At 51.3% G+C, this 21,470-nt stretch overlaps 1 protein-coding gene across 1 annotated transcript in view; it reads right to left on the reverse strand.

The window, feature by feature from the left end:
* Nucleotides 1–4,224: 4,224 nt before the first annotated feature.
* Nucleotides 4,225–21,470, reverse strand: part of LOC135999870 (olfactory receptor 14A16-like) — a 31,975-nt gene continuing 14,729 nt past the window's right edge. Inside the window, exons 3-4 of the mRNA XM_065653443.1 lie at nucleotides 6,352–6,415; nucleotides 4,225–5,160 (exon numbers count right to left, since the gene is read on the reverse strand). Of these exons, the coding sequence (XP_065509515.1) occupies nucleotides 4,225–5,160; nucleotides 6,352–6,415 (1,000 nt within the window). The remainder of the gene's footprint in view (nucleotides 5,161–6,351; nucleotides 6,416–21,470) is intronic.

Genomic DNA, 21,470 nt, shown 5'->3' on the forward strand with positions numbered 1-21,470 from the left:
ATGGCTTTGTGTTTCAAGGAACAGCGGGTGAAAATGGAGAGACGTCAGCACAGGTGGGGACACACTGGGATGAGAACAAGGTGGGGAAGCTCATGGGGTGTCTGCAGCCTGTGGGGAAACAGCTACAGGCCTGGGACAGTGTAGGATGGACTGTGGTGGAGATGGCCCAGGATGATGCTGGATGTCCCTGAAAGACCCAAGGTCTTTGTCCCCTCGGCTATGGCTGATGTCCCTGCCACCGAGGCCTAAGAGGAGACACATCGTTGTCATGCCCATGGCACCCCATCGCCTCCTTGCACCCCCCAGGGAGGCCAGGAAGTGTCACACCATTGTCCTTCACTGGGCATTGCACTCTCCACAACCCCAGGAAGAGCCCTGAGACACACGTGAGGGACAGGATCTCCCTTCCTAGGGGCAGGGGCTCAAGGCTTGGCCATTCTCCTTCATCAAACAAACCAAGGGTTTGTGCTGATGCACTTTGCCTTTGCCTGATGGAACCACAGCCTCCAATTATCTGCTCTAACGAGCCCCTTGGGAAGCTTTGTCAGTAACAGCCCTCAGTGGGGCCCATTAATGCTTCAAGGTACTTTGGAGTTTGCTTCTGGCTTTGACTTCTTGAGGAGATTCTTCAATCTGTCCTTGGTATCTGAGGTTCATGGACTCAGCACCAAATACGCCATGGGGCTCATTAAAACACAGAAAGCCCTAACGAGCGATGTTTCTTTCTGTAATTTTCTTCAAATATTCAAGACTTGTAGAACTAACTGGAGAGGTTTCAATGGGACACTTACTGATGAAGATTTCAAAGAAGATTTCATAAAGAAGGGTTTTTTCTCTCAAGGGTATTTTCTATCATTTTTCAGCGTATAGAAGAAGTTACAACAGCATTCTACAATGGACATTGATCCAGAGGGTCTCCTGAAGACATCTGGACAGGCAGGAGAACAGTCCCTTGAGGCTGGACACTGTATGGACAACCTTGCTGCCCACCCCCCACCCCCATCTGCCAGTTCCCTCATTGGCCACCAGACACTTGCATCACTTTTCCTCACATCAGACTTCTCCACTGAGCTCTGCAGGTGGATGCTGCAGCTCCTGCACACCAGCTCCCACCCGCTCTCCTGTGTAAACACTACGCAATAAATGCTAAAACACTTCCCTCAACTGTGTGTGTAAGCTGGATCTAACGAGATCCACCATCCACAAGGGACATCCACACAAGAACTGTTTTAGACAGAAAGATAGGAAAGGATAGATAGAAACACAATTAACATGCTGACTAACAGGTTAATTGGACCTCTGAAGAATGGGGCAAGTTTGTAACTCCCTGAGGCTCAAAGCAGAAACCAGAGAGTTGAGAGGCAACTGAATGACCAAAGAGCAAGTGGAGGACGAAACCTGATGGCACTGGGAACGGGGAATGTCCAGACAGTCTGCTGGAAAGTTGTCCTTTGACATGGACATTTAATCAGGAGAGGTGGAAACTCCTGAATGACGAGGGAGATGAAATAATAGAGTGTTGGTAATAGAAGTACAGGGGAAGACCAATATTTGTTTTCCTACCCTTAGTACACTTCCCCGTAATTCACTTTTTGGCTTTTTTTTTTTTTTTTTAATTTTAATATGTTAAAAAAACCCCAAACCTCCAATCAAACAAACAAACCAACCAAACGAAAGAAGCAAAAAACCCACAAAACCAAAGCAAAAAAACCAACCCAAACCAACCAACAAACAACAACCGCAAAAAACCAACCACAAAACAACAACAACAACAAAGTGCACCTTTCCAGGCAGACATCAGTCATCTGTTGTCTCACCATAAACAGCCAGGGCCATTTTAGGGGCCCCAGTGTACCTGAGGTGCTGGCCTGGGATTGGCATCTATCACAGGGGACCTGGGGGTGACCAGAGCACCTTGCAATGCAGGTGGAGCCTGGGCAGGGGTTCCTGGGGCATCTACACTGGCACCAGGTGTCTGTGTCCCTGGCGCTGAAGACATTTGTGTCCTAAATCCATTCTCAGTTCTGGGAAACTCTTTCCTTTTCAAAGAAAAGAAACCCCCCCACAAAGACTTAAAAAGAAAAAAGAAGAAAAAAAAAGTATGTTGGCACCTTCCTTTGCTTTGGATCTTTCGTTCTTCTTATTTTAGTTTTCGTTGACATTAACTGATATCTGACGGGCCTGCAGGCATTAAGCCAAGATCATTTTGTGTCTTGCATAGCGCCCCATGCCCTCTAAACCTTCCCTGCCCAGGACTCCTCACACTTTGCCCAGAGCGAGTCACACTGAGGTGTTGACTGCTTCACTGGTTGAGATGTTGGTTTAGATGGTCACCTACAGCACAGGTGGATTCATGGCCCATAATCGTCTGCTCTGCTCCAGTTAGAAAGAGCCCAACATCACAATGGGATCATAAGAGAACTGAGGCTGAAGGGACCTCAGGAGTCTGCAGTCCAACCTGTCAGAAACTGGGTCAGACCAAGGTGTTCAAGCCTTCAATCAGAGATTGAAAACCCACAAGGACAGAGGCTGCAGAGACTCTCTGGGTGACCTGAGATGGCACTTGGCTGAGCTCCTGGGGAAAAAAAAAATTTCCTTATGTCCTGGCTGAACCTGTCCTCTTTCACCTTCCACCCATTCTCTTTTGTTCTTCTACCACACACCATGGTGAAGAGCCTGGCTGTGTGTTCTCCATCACCTCCTCGTTGGTACTGACGGGCTGTGATGAGGTCCCTGCCAGCCTTCCCTTCTCTGGGCTGCACAAGCCCGGCTCCCTCAGCCTCTCCCCACAGGCAAAGTGCTCCAGTCCTTGGCTGTCCCCAGGGCCCTCTGCTCAACCCACTCCATCTGGCCAATATCTTTCCTGAATTGGGATCTGAGATCTAGATGGAGTATTCCAGAGAATCCCTTCCCTCCATCTCCTGGCCGTGCTCCTGCTGGCACAGCTCAGGGTGCTCCTGGCCTCCCGCGCACCAGGGCACACGCTGCCTCCTGCCCAGCTCCCTGCCCACCCAGACCTTTCCCACAGAGCTGCTCGCAGCCAGGCAGCCCCAGCCTGTGCCATTGCCAGGGTGAGTCCCCTGCAGGGGCAGATGCTGGTGTTTGTCCTGCTGGGGTTTCCTGAGGTTCCTGCCAAGACGTGCTCTCCTCCTTGAACCCCTTCGCTGAGCACAGAGGCCTGGGTGGGTGTTCCAGTAAAGACCCAGGCACAGAAGGCATTGAGTCCCTCAGCCCCAGCATCACTCTCTGCTGTTATTAAATGGCCTCACAGGGAACCTCACCCATAAACCTGGAGTGAGCAGCCAGTGCTGGAAATGGCCCAGAAGAGATGCCCAGTGGCTGGGGGGTGACAAAGGCCCTGGGCCACCTTCCTGGTCTGTCCGTGTCACCAAGGGCACAGAACAGGCTCCTCTCTCCTGCACCTGCATGTCTTGATCCCTCTCACAATCCTTGGCTCTGCACCACAACCCCTGGTGTGAGTCTTCACCCTGCGTGGTCATGCAGCATGAGATACATGCTGATGTTTTTCTCTCCCAGGTCCTTTCCAGCCCATCCCAACTCCCTCGAGTCTCTCCCACCTCCCCTGCCCTCTCTCCACCATCAACACCCTCTCCCCAGCAAAGCCCAGTCGGGGCTGGTCCCTCACCAGTGCCCATTGCAGGTGCTCTGGGCAGTCACCCCACAGCCTCTGCCCCTCTGAAGGGCACAGCAGCTCCTGGGGCTCCGAGAGGAGCCACCCCAGAGGTGGGTGAACATGCACGACAAAAGGAAAAGGAGGCACCTGTGTCCTTTGCTCTCCTCTCCAGCAGATCCTGAGAGGTCTGCAGCCCCTCCAGGCCATCCCCTCTCTCCAGGCCAGCAGAAAAGCCCTGACCCTTAAGGTCCTCAAGACCTCTTACTGCTCCAGGCACACGCTGGTGCATCCAGGAAGGTGTTTTCATTTCCTGTTCATTCTAGCTATGCTGAGGATGGACCTCAGACTGAAAAAAAAAAAAAAAAAGCTGTTGTAGGTTCATTTATTTCACTCAAATACAATGAGAAACTCCTCATTTACACAAACTGTCTCAGTCACACAAGATGTGAGGATACTTAATGGGATGTCTAGTGACATTACTTTGAAGACACCATCATATGAGGAAAAGGAAAAAAAATATAGCAAAGGAAAGACAAACTCAGCCTGTCATGACATACACTGGGAGCAATTTTCAGAGAGAATTAAGCAGCCTATGGCTGCTGAAAACATCCAGTCATCAGCTTCCTAAGAGCATCCTTGAGCTCCTGGTTCCTCAAGCTGTAGATGAGGGGGTTCAGTGTCGGAGGTACCACTGAGTACAGAACAGACACCACCAGATCCAGGGATGGGGAGGAGATGGAGTGGTGTTTTAGATAGGCAAATGCACCAGTGCTGATAAACAGAGAGATCACAGCCAGGTGAGGGAGGCACGTGGAAAAGGCTTTGTGCCGTCCCTGCTCAGAGGGGATTCTCAGCACGGCCCTGAAGATCTGCACATAGGACAGTAGGATGAAAATAAAACTTCCCAAAACCAGAAAACCACTGAAACCAAGAAGCCCAAATTCCCTGAGGTAGGAGTGTGAGCAGGAGAGCTTGAGGATCTGGGGGATTTCACAGAAGAACTGGTCCAGGGCATTGCCCTTGCACAGTGGCAGTGAAAATGTATTAGTTGTGTGCATCCCAGCATAGACAAACCCAGTGGCCCAGGCAGCTGCTGCCATGTGGACACAAGCTCTGCTGTCCAGGAGGGTCCCGTAGTGCAGGGGTTTGCAGACGGCAACGTAACGGTCATAGGCCATGACCGTGAGAAGGGCACACTCTGCTGATATTGCAAATAAAAGGAGAAAGACCTGAGAAACACAACCTTGGTAAGAGATGTCCCTGGTGTCCCAGAGGGAATTGGCCATGGATTTGGGGACAGTGGTGGAGATGCAGCCCAAGTCGAGGAAGGAGAGGTTGAGCAGGAAGAAGTACATGGGGGTGTGCAGGTGCTGGTCAGAGGCTATGGTGGTGATGATGAGGCCGTTGCCCAGGAGGACAGCCAGGTAGATGCCCAGGAAGAGCCAGAAGTGCAAGAGCTGCAGCTCCCGAATGTCTGTGAACACCAGGAGGAGGAACTGGGTGATGGAGCTGCTGTTGGACACTTGCTGCCGATGGGCATGGACAGTGTCAGAGGAGGGAATGAAAGCGACACATTAGCGGAAACTTCTCTGAGCAAAATCAAAGCCATTTCTCACACACCCTCCCCTGCTCCACACCCCTTGTCCTTTTCCAGAACTTCCTTCAGCTCCGTGGCTGAGCCCTGGGTGGTGCTGGCTGGAGGTGACGTGAGGAGCAGGGCCTGTGCCCGCTGGCTGCCCAGGAGTCAGCCCTGCTCTGCACCAGGGGGTCATGGAACGGGGGCAGGGGCCAGTCCTGGGGTTCAGCTTTGTCAGATGGAACCACAAGATGTCTCACCCTTACCTAAGGTCTCAGCATCTCACGTTTAGCCCAAGACACACATGGCACATTGCACAAACCCGACAGCATTTTCTCTGCTGTAGCAACTCTGCGTTTCTCTGTGTGCCTTTCAGAAAACACAAAGATGCTGTAGGACAGGTTTGCATCCTGGAGCGAAGCTCCCAGCTTGGAAGGACACCTGAAGGATATGTCCAAGTGTTGTAATGACGGCATTTGATTCAGGGAGATTCAGCTCATTCCCCAGCCCCACAGACTGCATTGCCCACACCCCACAGGGCAGAGGAAAGCTGGGACACGTGTTCCCATGGACACACCTGCAGAAAAGGACCCACAAGATCAGGCTGTGACTGCAGCTGAAACTCCCATCCCCAGAGAGCCTGACAGCAAGAACCAGATCACAACAACAGTGACCCAGAGCAGTGGAGCAAGAAGGAAAATGCGGTGAGGGTGGGTCTGAGAGAGGCCAGGGCAGAGGCAGCCGGGCACTCAGACAGCATCACCCTTCCCCAGCTGTGCAGCCACCTCCCACACACCAGCATTGCCGGGCAGCTGCTCTCAGCCCCTGTGCTCTGCAGAGGGAACTGGAGCTCTGGCTGCACAGGAGCTGGTTCATGCCTTGGAGCCCCTGGCCCTGAGGGCAGAGGCTTTGCTGGGTGGGAGAGGAGGTGAGGGGGCTGCTCAGAGGAGGGATCTGCACTGCGGGGGATCACAAGGAGTTTTCTGTGTTTTGCCTCCTATAACAATTCCGGGTTTAGTTTCCTCTAATTTCTGATCATTTCCCTGCTGCCTGGAGATTCTCCCCCTGGGAGGTCTTGCCATGTGTCATGTCTTTTCCCTGTCAGTGCTCACATACTCCATCCCACCCTCTGTGCCCTCACCCTGGCTCTACAGATCCCCTGCCTGTTGCAGGGCACTGCCTGGGGGCATCTTCCTGTTTGCAGCCTGGAAAACAAGACAAATCAGACTAAAGCTCGGGGGTACAGCAAAGGTGATGCAGGTGCTGTCCACAGCCAGAAGAGTGGGGAAGGGATCTTATGAGCCTTCTGGCAGATGTACTCTTCGCTCAAAGTTGCAGTTCAGGAGTCTCATTGACTTCTTTAAGCATGAGGGCTCATTTTCTTTTTATCATTTTGTGCACCTCCCAACATTTGGGACAGGAAAATGAAAAGAAAGGCTCAGGAAAGCATCTCACCTGTCTGGTAATCCTTGCATTGATCTTCTTGAGGCATCTACTTGGAAAAAGCCCTGGGGGTGATCTGGAGCTGTGAGCAGCCCTGACCCACACAGCTCCCTCTCCACAGCACAAGCTCCCTTCCTGCCCTCATAGGGGTCGCTCCTTCCTCCCACAGCTTCTCCCCTCAGTGCCATGGGGATCTCCCTGGGCAGGATGAGCACTGACCCTGGCAGGTGGCAGAATCCCTGCCCCGGCACAGCCCTGGGGTGAAGGGACCCTGATCTGCAGGACAGCCCTGGAAACACCTGCATGCTCACCCGGCTTCACAGCTGTTCAATATTGCTTGAACAAGAGGCCCGTCCTTACAGATCCCACAAACTGTGCCTGTGCTAACTTTAGGAGATGCCTCCAGGAGGTACAGCTGCATTGCCCTGCACCCAGAGACTTACCATGGCAAGGGCTGCAAAGATTTCTCCTCCAGTGAGCTCTCAGTCATCCTCCCAGTCCTGACCACATTTAATCTCTCTCTGCCTTGCCCGTCTGCCTAAGATCCCCAGGCAGAGCCCTCAGCCCTGCTGTGCTTTGCAGAGGAGCTGCTCCTGGGCAGAGCTGTCTCTCTGCAGCGCTGCCGCTTGCCATGAGCTCCCTCTGTCCCAGGAGCCCAGCCCAGCTCAGCAGCACAGGAACAGCCCAAGGTGCTTTAATGATCCCTCTGGTGGCTTTGGCGCTGAGTCCATGAACCTCAGACACAGAGAGGAAGTTGAAGAAACCTCTCAAGAAGTCAAAGTCTCGTTCAAACTCCAAAGTTTCTTATAATGTTAATGGGTCCCACTGAGGAACACTACTGAGGAACTGACCCCAGCGTCTGGTTAGAGAAGGAAACTGGAGGCAAAGATGACAGGTCAGGAAAAACAAGGTGAAGGTCTCTCTGATTATCAGGAAACCTGGTTGTGTTTCATTAACCAAAGGGCCAAGCCCTGACCCCCAACCCTGGGAAGGCAGATCCTGTTCCTTCCACATTGCCCAGGGCTGTTCCTGGGACAGTGTGATGTGGGGCTGTGCAAGGCCAAGGGCAGGACTATGGTCCAACACCTCCCAGGTTCCTGGCTGGGGACAAGGAGGCCATGAGGCCCCTGTGCTGTAAGGACAAGGTGTCTCCTCACAGGCATCAGAGGTGGAGAAAACAGCCATAGCTGAGGGGAGAAGGAGCTCATGTCTGGTGGGGGCTTTCAGCCTCTTTACATCCCTTGATCATCTCCACAACAGCCTGTGCTATGCTGTGGCATCACCTGCACCTCTTTCCCTGCAGGCTGGAGACATCCCCCCTGCTGCCCCACCTTGCTCTTGTCTGAGCATTTTCCTTCCTTTGCTGGTATCTCTCCATCCTCCCCAGCTGTTCCTTGAAGCACAAAGCCTTGGGCTGATGCAGACTCCCTCTGGGTGACCGGCTCCACCACAGCACTGCCCTTCCAGTCATATTCCTTCCTGCTCATGTCTGGCCAGAACCTACCCAGTTGCACTTTGTGGCATTATTTCTTTCTCAAGCTCTTTCCCACTATGAAGAAAACCTCCACCATCTCTGAAACCACCCTTCAAGCACTCTCAGGCTCCTCCTACACTGCAGCAGCCTCCCCAGCGCTGCTGGGCCAGAGCAGCCCAGGTCCCTCAGCATCCCACACCATGTGCACAAGGTCCTGAACCCTGCCTTGGCAGAGCCCTACACTCTCCAGTTCCTCCCTGCTTCTCCCAACTGGGAGCCGCACACTGGCACACACCTGTGTGTGTGGGGTCACACCAGTGCTGAACCGAATGGGACGAGAACTCCAGGTGTGTGGGTCCCCACGCTCCTCCTCATGCAGCCCCGTGTGCAGCTGCCTTGTTCATGGTGAGCATGCAGCACAGGCTTGTGTGGCGGCCCTTGTAGTGCCCAGGCCCTTCTCCTCAGGGTCACTGCTCAGCGTGTCAGGTCCTGCTCTGTCCTGATGGATGGGGTTATTCTCCTGCCCCCATAAGGCTCCTGCAGAGCTTTCAGATGGCGGAATCCCAAAGTTTCTCAAGGTCTGGACTCTCCCTGAACTGAAGATCCATTTGTGGTCAGCTCTTGATGTTTACCTGCAGATGGCTTGTCCTGATGAGGGTGTCTCTCCAAAGATAACAGCATGAGGAGTTTCAGGGCACTACAAATAGCCCCTCCTGGAGAAACTGGGGGGTCTTGGGGGTCTGGTGCTCATCATGCCAGAGGTCTGGAGTCCGAGGGGCAGTTGCCCTTTATGTGAGGGAGCAGCAGGAATGTGTGGAGTTCTGCCTGGGGACAGAGAATATCAGCTGAAGAGCTGAGGAGTCAGCATGAGAGGGCAGAACAACATGGGCAATGTTGTGGTGGGTGGACATCAGCAACAGACTCACTGATGAGGAAGAGGAATTAAATGAGGCCTCCTTCAGACAGATGAAAGAAGCCTCATGTTTGCAGGGCCATTTCTTCACAGCAGACCTAAGATATCTCAATATCTGCAAGGTACCAGCCATGCAGGAGGAGTTTGGAGCTCATTGACAACATCTTCCTGACACGGGTGACTGAGGAGTCAGTGAGGTGAGCTGCCCTGTGGGAGTTCACACCTATAAACCAGAAAGACTTGGTCAGGGATGTAGCAGTCAGGGATGAGAAAGGAGAGTTGAGGCTCCTGGAAGATGATAACAAGGCAAAGAGCAGGATTTCAGGAGAGCAGGCTTTGGCCTGCTGAGGGTACTACTTGGGTCCCATGGAGTATGACCTTGGTGTCTGCAGTGTTTTTTCCCTCACATTTCCTGCCTCCTCTCTCCCACCTGCTGTTGTGCAGTGTTTTTTACCATTTCTCAAATACAATATCACAGAGGTGCTGTCAGCATCACTGAGTGGCTCAGATTTGTCAAGGAGTGGGTCCATCTTGGAGCCAGCTGAAATCGGCTCTGTCTGACGTCGGTCAAACTCCTGTTGTTTTCTCCGAGAGGTGACAACTGTAGCACAGCCACACTCAGCCCAGTTCCAAGACTTGGCCATGTAAACCCAATACAGGGTGACAACGTGTTGGATTTTACAAACTCCTTGACCATGAAGAAGAAATGGAAAAGATGTTCTATCAGCAACCAGAGGAAGTCTCCAGTCAATGAGCAGGTTCCTATGGGGAACTGTAATTGCCCTGGTATTCACTGGCCAGGCAAAGCAGCAGATGCCAACAGTACAGAGGATCTTGGGCCAAGTTCTTAACATGTCTGCCTGGTGCGTCAACAAGGGTGATGCTCACCTGGATCTGGAACTGGCAAACAAGGCAGAGCTGGTCGAGGATGTGAACATCAGTGTCCACCTTGGCTGGTGTGACCAGAAACAGTGGGGTCCCAGGCACCAGAGGGGAGGGAGGAAGGCCAGCAGCAGAGCACAGGCTGGTGGGCTCCAGAGGAGAAGACTTTGACATGACTGGGGGCGCTGATAGAGGTGGTGCCAGGGAAGCAGCTCTGAAGGCTGAAGGAGCTCAGGAAATCTGACAGGCCTTACAGGACAGCCTGCTCTAAGAACGCGAATGATCTCTCTGAGTACCTACAAGAAGTAGCATTTATCTTGTGAGGCTGCTTATCTGAACTGATGGAGCTCCAGGGGAAAAAGGCAACACACAGGAGGTGGGAGCGTGCTGAGCTGCAAAGAAGGAATTTAGAAACCTTTTCCATTGATGTGGCGATGATGCCACAGCTGCCCTGGACTTGAAACCTGCAGGGGAGGCTGAGGGCAGCCAAATGAGCTGACACTGCTTCCCTACAGTAAAATAATCAACCAGGACATGCTGCTGAACTTTGTAAGAGTAGAAGCAGACAGGACTGAGGTACTTCATGGCTTCTTTGCCTCCATCTTCACCAGCAAGGTCTCCTGCGGCTTTGTTCCTGAAGGCAGGAGTCTGGAGAACAGCCAGGAGTGGAAGGGGCTCAAGTTAGGAGTTACTTGAGCAAACTCAGACACCATGACAGAAAAGGAAATGGGTCATTTCACCAGCTCCCTGAACACAAGTATTGCTGTGCTGTGGCACCTGACATTCCCAGGAACACCCACCTCTTGGTCCAGAGGAGTGTGACTCCTCTTGAGCTGTCCTGGCCTGTCTCCTCACTCACGAGGTGATTTAAGCACCCACTTTTCTGACATCTGCAATCTTTATCAGGAGACGCTCCAGATCAATATGAACAGGAGACTGCTGAGACCACCTGTTCTGGAAAGGGAGGGAAGGGTGAGCAGGGAAGGAAACAGAAGAAATACTGGTTTATGGCTATTTATTATGGAAATGCTCTCTCTTTGGCTGTTCCTGAAATCTCTCTAATCACCCACACCAGACTTGAAGCCCTTTGGAAAATGATGCACAGAGGATTGCCATGAAAGGGCATTTTAGATATTAGTGAGCCCTCTGGTGCTGTGATCCTGAAATGCAGCTACTGAGAGAATGAACAAAGCTCTAATGAAGTGAAAGGCAGAAGCAAACCCCAAGTTTCTGAGGGTGTTTGGGACCCCACGAAGGGCCATCACTGACACAGCTGTGAAGGAAACAACCAGTCGAGGTCCCTGTCCCTGGAGGCTGGTGAAGCAAAGACTTGGACAACAAGGTGGGCATGAGGACATAGCAAAAAAGAAGATGCTAGGTTAGGGCAAATGAAAAGGGATGCACAAGATGTGGTCAGGACTGTTTGGGGGCACTTGTAAAGCAGCCCTGGACCTCATGTGAATTATTCCTCTAGTCAGAGAGATCCTGAGAGCTCTCCCTGAATTGAACACTTGAAGGGGATGAAAGGACAGCATCATTCAGGCTGGATGAGACCTCAAGAGGTTTCTTGACCAACCTCCTGCTCAAAGCAGGGTCAGACCAGAGTACTCAGGGCTTTATCCAAACACATCTTGGACACTTTCTGGGGTAGAGTGGATGTGCACTCCTGGGAAACAGCTTCCAGTGCTTGACTGTCCTCAGGACTGGGAAGTTTCTCCCTTTCTATAGCACCCTTCCAAGCCCAAACATCCAGAATGTTTTTACGCATCTACTTGCACACTGACACAGACCATAATATCCTACCTTGGACACAAGAATATTGTGGGGGATGATGCTGAATGCCTTGCTGACTGCCATGTAACAGACCACCACTGCTCTCCCCATGTCCTGCAACCCTGTCCTTTCCTCACAGGAAGCAAAGAGGATGGACAGACACAACCTGCCCTGGGTAAACCCCGTCACCTTCTCTTCCAGACACCCAGAAATGGGGTCCCAGTGGACATGTTCTGGGGCACAGCCCTTAGTTCCCCTGCTCACCCATTGGCCATTTTTGAAAAGTGCACACAATGTGTGAGAGCTGCCAGTGGTCAGGGAGTCCCCCCAGTCTCCGTGAGCTTTCCAAGGTGGTGGAGAGTGGCCTCCCTGTGACATGGTCCTGCTGTCTCAGCTCCTGGGATGCTGCCCCTCCTGTCCCATGGACTGGAAAGGATTGTGTTAGTTCCAGTGACCCCTGACTTGATCCCCATCCACTGCTGGTTGGTTTTGTCCAGATTCCTGTCTCAAGTCACAGAGGCCTGGGAGGCAGCAATTTCTCAGAAGAAAGATACTTCCTTTGAGAGTGCTGGTAGGAAATGCATTTTGCTGTGTAGCTGGACACAATTATGTATTTTACTATATGTTTACCAACACATTAATATATTTTTTTCCTTATGATCACAAAGAAAGACAGATAACACAGATCTGTTGAGATCACTGTCAACACGGCCATCTAAAAAGAGAACCTTTCAATTAACCTTCTTATCCTTCTTTCGTCCATCAGAAAAGAGTGGCCAACAGCTTCGAGCATGACTTACTCTGTGCCAAGAGTAAAAAGTGGCATTGACAGGCAGTGGATTTTTTGGCACCTTCAACTCTGTGCAAGACACAAGGATTATCCTTCTTAATGCTCTAGGCTTTTGTAGGATAGAAATCTAGGGAACATCTTAAAAAAAATGGAGGGAAAAAAACCCAAATGAAAGGTGTAGAGTGAAGGAAATGTCTTCTTGCAACTTAAAGCATCAAATATTGTTGGTGTCGTAATTCTCCTTTCTTTGTTTGGAATACTTTAAATATCAGTGTTTTCCCATGAGATCAAAAGGAGACTTTTCAGGCTGTGCATTAAGAGCAAGTGCAGAACTTCTGATCTTCCACAAGATTTGCCTTCTCAGCACTCTCTCTGTTAGGCTGTGCATCTGATCTCCTTCATTCTTCAGGTATTTCTTCCTGCACTAACTAAACTGACCATATGTGAAGTACCATTTCCAGCAACTGATCTGCACACAAGCAATTGCAATTGCTCTCTGGATTTCCCTTCCTCCTACTCATTGATCACTCAGACACTTGTCAACAATTCAGTTGCTGCTTTCAGCTTCAAGGAGTTAAAAGCTTCCTTGTCTTTCAGTAATTTGCCTAATTCTGTCTTTAGCCAACTCTTTTGTTGCCTTTATTTTATAATTTCCTTTCTGTCTAAAACATTTCTTGCATGCTTATGCCTTGGAGGAGGTGAACCTCATTGGTGGCAGTTTGTCCTTGGCATACAGTTGAGGAGTGTGTTTTCTTTTAATCATGAATCTTATCAGTTTTATTGTGTTTGTTCAAAAGGAAAGAAAAGTCCCTCTTTGCCTGTGTCCAGCCAGGTCTCTAAGGAGAGCGGGTGGGAGCTGGTGCAAAGCAGCTGGAACATCCAGCTGCAGATTGCAGTGGAGAAGTCTGGTGTAAGGAAAAGGGATGCAAGTCCCAGGTGACCCATGAGAGAAACGATGGGGTTGGGGAGGTGAGGAGCAAGGTTGTCCGCACGGTGTCAGACCTCAAGGGACAGCTTCTCCAACCAGTCCAGACCTCCTTGGGAGAGACACTGGATCAATATCAGATAATGCTGCAATCGCCTCTTCTCCACATTGAAAAACAATAAACTATACCCTTTAACAACAACAACAAAAAAAGTCATTTTTATTAGGAGGTTTTTGAAATCACTCTCCGTAACTACAGCAGGAAACCTCTCTAATTAACTGTACAAGACTAGAAGGAAATTACAAGAAAGACATGGTTTCTTAGAGCTTTCTTTAGTGTAATGAGCCCCATGGTGCATTTGGTGCTGAATCCTTGAACCTCAGGTGCTGAGAGGAGATTGCACAAACCTTTCCAGAAGTCAAAGTCAGAAGAAAAAAGTACTAAGCACCTTGAAGTATTAATGAGTTCCATTGAGGGCAAGTACCAGCAAAGCCTCCCCAGGGACTCGTTAGAGCAGAGAATTGGAGGCCATAGTGGCAAATAAACAAAGGGAAATGTGCAGGCAGCTGAGATGCTGAGAAAACCCTGGTTTTGTCTGATGAAGCAGAGAGGCCAAGGCCTGACCCCCAGCCCCTGGGAAGGCAGATCCTGTCCCTCACCCATTGCTCAGGGCTCTTCCTGGGGCAGGGGGATGTGGGGTGTGTGATGCTGAGTGAAGGACAGTGGTGTGACAGTTCCCAGCCTTACTGGGGTGTGCAAGGAGGCCATGAGGTGCCCCAGTGCCTGAGGACAACATGGCTCCTCATAGGCCTTGGTGGCAGAGATGATTGCCATAGCCAAAGGGACAAAGACTTGGGTTCTCTTGGCGACATCCAGCTTTGACAGTGCCCTTTGCCATCTTCACCACAAGTTGTCCTACACTGTCCCACAGCTGCTTCTGTTTCCCTGCAGGCTGTAGACACCCATGTCGATTCCCCCCCTTGCTCTCACCCTGGTATTTCCATACATTGACTGATGTGTCTCCACTCTCACGCTCTGTTCCTCGAAACACAAGGAGGTGAACTTATCTCATGCTCCTTCTGGATGATTTTCGTACAACAGCACTACCCTTTGAGTGACATTTCTTCCTCCTCATGTCCAGTCTCCATGTTCCAAGCTGCTCTGTGTGGCAGCTTTTCTCTCCTCTGCTGTGGAAAGGAGGCCCTTGAAAACTACTGACCTGTTCAGCCTCTTACCTGTGCCTGGGAAGGTCATGGAACAGATCCTCCTAGAAGCTGTGCTAAGGCACAAGGAGGACAGGGAGGTGATTTGAGACAGCCAGCATGGCTTCACCAAGGGCAGGTCCTGCCTGACTAACCCAGTGGCCTTCTACGATGGAGTAACTACATCAGTGGACAAGAAAGGGCTATGGACGTCACCTAGCTGGACTTCTGTAAAGCCTTTGACACGGTCCCTCACAACATGCTTCTCTCTACATTGGAGAGATATGGATTTGATGGCTGGACTGTTTGGTAGGTGAGGAACTGTCTCAATGGTTGCACCCAGAGAGCGGCACAATGTCTAGATGTACACTGGTGAAAAGTGGCGTCCCTCAGGGGTCCGTACTGGGATCAGTACTGTTTAATATCTTCATCAATGACATAGTGGAATCAAGTGCACCCTCAGCAAGTTTGCAGATGTCAGAAAACTGAGTGATGTTGCTGATACACCTGAGGGACAGAAGGCCATCCAGAGAGACCTGGATAAGCTTGAGAAGTGGACGCATGTGAATCTCCTGAGGTTCAACAAGACCAAACGCAAGGTCCTGCACCTGGGTTGGGGCAACCCCCGGTATCAGTACAGGCTGGGGATGAAGGGATTGAGAGCAGCCCTGTCGAGAAGGACTTGGGGATACTGGTGACTGAAAGGCTGGACAGGAGCCGGCAATGTGCACTTGCAGCCCAGAAGGCCAATCATATCTTGGGCTGCATCCGAAGGAGCATGACCAGCAGGTCAAGGGAGGGGATTCTGGCCCTCTGCTCCACGCTGGTGAGACCCCACCCGGAGTCCTGCGTCCAGCTCTGGAGCCCTCAGTACAGGAAAGACATGGACCTGTTGGAGAGGGGCAGAGCAGGGTCACCAAGATGATCAGAGAGATGGAACAGCCCTTATTGCTGCCTTTCTGTACTTAAAAGAGGACAATAAGAATGATGGGACAGACTTTTTAGCAGGGCATGTTGTGATAGGACAAGGGGTCATGGTTTTGAACTAGAACAGGAGAGATAAAGGCCAGACATGAGGAAGAAATTTTTTACAATGAGGAAGATGAAATAACAGCACTGATTGCCCAGAGAGGTGGTGGATGCCCCATCCCTGGAGACATCCCAGGCCAGGCTGGATGGGACTCTGAGCAACCTGAGCTGGTTGAATATGTCCCTGCTCATGGCAGGGGGATAGGACTAGATGACCTTTCAAGCTCCCTTCCAACACTCTCTATGATTCTATGATTCCTACCTCCAAGGAAAGCTCCACCATCTGGGAAATCACTCTTCAAGCATAGAATCATAGAATCATTTGAGTTGGAAGAGACCATTAAGATCATCGAGTCCAACCATAACCTAACTCGAGCACTAAACCATGTCGCTAAGAACCTCGTCTATACATCTTTTAGACACCTCCAGGAATGGTGACTCAACCGCTTCCCGGGGCAGCCTGTTCCACTGCTTCACAACCTTTTCCATGACGAAATGTTTCCTAACATCAATTCTGAACCTCCTCTGGCACAGGCTGAGGCTGTTTCCTCTCATCCAATCACTTGCTACTCAGGAGAAGACCAACACCCTCCATGCTACAACCTCTTTTCAGATAGTTGTAGAGAGCGAGAAGGTCTCCCCTCAGCCTTCTTTTCTCCAGGCTAAACACTCCTGGGTCCCTCAGCTCCTGATATCCAGTCTCCACCTTCCAAGTTGCACTTTGTGACTCTTTTCTCTCTCCTGCTCTTTCCCATTGCCAAGAAAAGCTCAACCATTCTCTAACTTACCCTTCAAGCAGAGAATCCAACCTGTTAGGCTTCCTGTGGTCTTTCAGCTGCCCAGAGAGAAGGAACCTCACCATGAGCTCCTAAATCCCAAGACTGATGCTGGCGTTTCAGCTTTTCTGACAGACACGACCGTGTTCCTGCGGCTGTCCCGTCATGTACTCAGGTGGGATGGACATGACGACCCTTCTCCAAGGCCTCTGCCTGGGTAGAGCCTGTGGGCACTTTGGCAGAAATACCTTCCCAGGTGACACTAGTAACTGGCTGCACAGAGGACTTTGTACCACTGATGATATTTGGGCTTGATCATGCAGCCAACCTCCTACTCAGCATCCATTTCTTCAGCCCAGTCAGCACCACTCTGGCCAGAAGGAGACCATGTCTGAGGCCTTGTAAACTCCCTGTACACATCATGCCTTTCTTTCCCTTGTGCATCTGGGTTGAGCAATCCCTTCCTTGTCCTTCACATTGCTAGAAATGGCTGCAGGAGGACGTGTCCCTTCCCCTTCCCAGGGATGGAGGTAGGCTGGCCAGCCTGATATTCTCCCAGTTCTTGTTACTGCCCTTCATGAAGATGGGTTTGAGCTTTGCCTCTTCCAAGGACCCCAGATCTTCCGATTGCTTCTGTTCTCATGAGAGCACAATCCCGAATCATGGTCAAGGGTGACGTAGCAGACAGCAGCACTTGCAATGAGCTTGTCCAAGGCAGCTGAGATGAATCTCACTGGTCCAGTGTCTGTCGGGTGTCCACATCTGAGCTGTCCTCATGGACTCCTTATGCACCCAGGGATGTTCAGGGACAGAGACTGTCCTTTTTACACACAGAGGCAGGAGTCACAGTGTCTCTGTGGCTTCTTGTACCCACTCCCAAGGGATGGGAGGCACCTCAGCTCTACAGTGTGTCACTCTGGTCTCTACTCATCTGAGTTGTCCCCTGTAGTAATGAATGGACACAGGGACTGCGGTTCAAGGAAATACATCCCAGTGCTGCATTCAGGTGGTTTTCCATGGAGTGTTACTTCCAAAATGAAGTGACCGCAGTACATTTTCTCTCCCTCATGCCTTCATGAAATCCCCAGGAACAGCTGATGACCTTTCTGCTCACTCAGGTTCATCTCACCTCATGTATATGATATTCACGCTCACATCTCATCTGTACAATGCAGACATAGGCATCTGACCTGCTCATTCAGTGTTCCTCCATGAAGGGAAAAACAAGAACAACCTCTCTGAGCTGGGGTGAGAGGCCAGTGCTGGAAATGGTGGCTGTGAGGGGTCAGCCCATGACAATTGCCCTGGGGCAGCTTCCTCAGGGTGTCCAGTGCACAGGGACAGAGCCCAGACCCTGCTCTGCTGGTCCTGCAGGTCTCTGGCAGGAGGCCTGGCTGTGAGAGGACACTGCTGTGTGCCCAGCCCTGCACGCACACACTGTTTAGCTGTACAATGGTGTTTTCATCTGCATGTTGCTTCAGCATGTTCTACAGGGAAGCTTTGGAAGAAGACCTAGGCCCTCACGCCCTGCCCCGAAGAGATCCCCTTTCTTTCTGGAAAGGCTGTTCTGAGGCCAGCTCTGTCACAGCAGTGCCCATTGCCTGTCCCTGCCTGCGCTCACAGGACTCACACACAGCAGGACGGTGACCAGGCTGCCAGAGCACTCAGGCCTTGCCCCAACACAAGGGATGAGAAGGAGAGTGTGGGAGTGGAACGAGAACAGCTCTGGAAAGAACAAGGCTGGTGCTCCTGGGCAGAGTGCTGGGATTTTTTCCCTCCACCTCCACAGGTGCTTTGCCTTCAGCTTCACACAAGTCTCGGAAAAAGGATCTCAGACAAACAATTCACTGCAGGGTCCTTTATTTTGTTTAAATACACTGAGAGCATGGCTTCTCATTCACACTGTCTGTGAATCAAGCTATAAAGGTGAAAGACAGTGAATTAGAAGTGGGATGAATAATGACATTTCTTTGTGGGCAATATTATCAGACTTAAAAAGAAGCAAAACCAAACAAGCCTTCCTTCGAACTCCAAAACAATATTGACAACTCCAAAACATACAAAAGAGAGGCTGGACCTGTTATGAGTTATATCATGGGTGATGTGCCGAAGAGGAGCAGATTATTGCTTTTGAAAAGCCTCCAGCCATTAGTTTCTTCAGGGCATCCTTGAGCTCCCTGTTCCTCATGCTGTAGATAAGGGGGTTCACTGCTGGAGGCACCACTGAGTACAGAAAGGACATCATCAGGACCAGGGATGGGGAGAAGATGGAGGGGGGCTTCAGGTGGGCAAACATGACAGTGCTGACAAAGAGGGAGACCACGGCCAGGTGAGGGAGGCACATGGAAAAGGCTTTGTGCCGTCCCTGCTCAGAGGGGATCCTCAGCACGGCCCTGAAGATCTGCACATAGGACAGCACGATGAACACAAAACAACATAAGGCCACAAAGACAGTAACCACAAGAAGCCCAACATCCCTGAGGTAGGAGTGTGAGCAGGAGAGCTTGAGGATCTGGGGGATTTCGCAGAAGAACTGGTCCAGGGCATTGCCCTTGCACAGTGGCAGTGAAAATGTATTGGCTGTGTGCAGCAGAGCACTGAGAAACCCAGTGGCCCAGGCAGCTGCTGCCATGTGGACACAAGCTCTGCTGCCCAGGAGGGTCCCGTAGTGCAGGGGTTTGCAGATGGCAACGTAGCGGTCGTAGGACATGAATGTGAGAAGATAAAACTCTGCTGCAATGAAAAAGACAAACAGAAAGAGCTGGGCAGCACATCCCATATAAGAAATGGCCCTGGTATCCCACAGAGAGTTGGCCATGGATTTGGGCACAGTCATGGAGATGGAGCCTAGGTCAAGAAGGGAGAGGTTGAGCAGGAAGAAGTACATGGGGGTGTGGAGGTGCTGGTCACAGGCTATGGTGGTGATGATGAGGCCGTTGCCCAGGAGGGCAGCCAGGTAGATGCCCAGGAAGAGCCAGAAGTGCAAGAGCTGCAGCTCTCGTGTGTCTGTGAATGCCAGGAGGAGGAACTGGGTGATGGAGCTGCCATTGGACATTTGTTGTTTCTTGGCATAGAGGCACTGTTAAAAAAAAAGAAATGACCACATAAAATTAGGATAAAATCCTCTCGCCCAAGCCACTCAGATTTCATAGAAATCAGCCCCATTTGAAATGCATTTCCTTTCTCTTGTCTGTGCTGGCTGAGTGTGCTGTGAGGAGCAGGATCTCTGCTCTGCTGCAATGGGGACATGGGAACTGGTTTGTGACAGCTCCGATATTCACCAGGAATATCAGATGTCATCCAGCTTTGTAAAGTTCAGTGTCTGCACTCATGACTCTCAAGAGTGTGGGCTACAGAGGACAGGCTTAGCACGTTTTATAATTATTTTGTCTGTGTTTTTTATTTGCCACCGTCACGTCTGGTGAATGGAATTTTTGGGATAGAAATCCTCATTTATATGACTGAAGATGCGAAGAACCTTGAGACAGGACAGGCCAAAGGGCTCAGCTTCCTGTGGCACAGTGCAGAGTCAGGACTGCAGCAGTGTCCATCAGGCTTTTACTCATCTGCCCTGTGCTTTCACTGGGCCTGCCTTGTAAGTGAATTCACAAACAAATTACTCTTTAAAAAAACCCCAAAATCTGGACTCTAATGACAGCCAGGGAGCTCTCTGCAAGGGCAGATCTGCAAACTCTTCTCTGTCCCAGCCCAGAGGTGGAGATGTGATGGAGAGAACAGGACACAACCCCTCACTGAGAGAAGCAAAGGACTCTGAGAGCAGAGTGTGGACCCCAAGGAAAAGGTCAGCACTCCTGGGATCCTGCTGGGATGTCCTAAAGGGAGGGTCAGACCGTTGCCCAACAGACAACACCCAGCAGCCATCTGCAGAGAAGGACCAAAAGAGCTCCTGAACAGCCCCTGCTCTGCTGCCTGGAGCTGTCCCTGCCTGCAGCTGTGTCTCTGTGCCCAGGTCTCCTCCTGTCAGTGTCACAGACCCCATCCCAGCCGCTGTGTGCTCAGCTCTGCCCCGCAGACCCCTCCCAGCAGCCGGGCAAAGCCCAGGGGCAGCTCTGTGTGGGCCGTCTCTGGTGGGAACATCAGATCAACAATAATGAGCATGGAAAAGTCATTCTGATGCTGTCTGGAAGCCACGGTGTGTTGATTTCTGATACTCACAGGTTTATTCACCTCTAAATGAAATGATCTGGAATTTCATTGCCTCGCCTGAACTGAGACATTAATTTCTATGTCCCATTTCTTTACCCAGACAACCAGGAGCAGAATATTTAAAGAACAGGATCCTTCCCTATCACAGAGCCCCTGCCTTGCTGTGCTTCTTCAAACATCACCTGGGAATCTCCTTTAGTGATTTGGAGCTGTGAGCAATCCTGACCCACACAGCACCCTCCCAACAGCAGGACACCGCTCTCCCAGAGGTTGTTCCTTCCACCCACAGCTTCTCCCCTCAGTGCTGTTGGGATCTCCCCGGGCAGGCCGAGCGCTGACCCTGGCAGGCGGCAGAGTCCCTGCCCCGGCACAGCCCTGGGGTGCAGGGACCCTGCTCTGCAGGACAGTCCTGGGCAGCCCTGGATGCTCACCTGGCTTCACAGCTGTTTGAAATGGCCTGACAAGATCCGTGTCCTTACAGATCCCACCAGCTGTAGCTGTGCCAGTTTTAGGAAATGCCTCCATGAGTTCCAGCTGCATTGCCCTGCACCCAGAGACTTACCATGGCAAGGGCTGCAAAGATTTCTCCTCCAGTGAGCTCTCAGTCATCCTCCCAGTCCTGACCACCTTTAATCTCTCTCTGCCTCGCTCGTCTCCCTGAGATCCCCAGGCAGAGCCCTCAGCCCTGCTGCGCTTTGCAGAGGAGCTGCTCCTGGGCAGAGCTGTCTCTCTGCAGCGCTGCCGCTTGCCATGAGCTCCCTCTGTCCCAGGAGCCCAGCCCAGCTCAGCAGCACAGGAGCAGCCCAAGGTGCTTTAATGACCCCTCTGGTGGCTTTGGCGCTGAGTCCATGGACCTCAGACACAGAGAGGAAGTTGAAGAAACCT

The sequence above is a fragment of the Caloenas nicobarica genome, chromosome 30 (assembly GCF_036013445.1).
Source record: "Caloenas nicobarica isolate bCalNic1 chromosome 30, bCalNic1.hap1, whole genome shotgun sequence".
Lineage (NCBI taxonomy): Eukaryota > Metazoa > Chordata > Aves > Columbiformes > Columbidae > Caloenas > Caloenas nicobarica.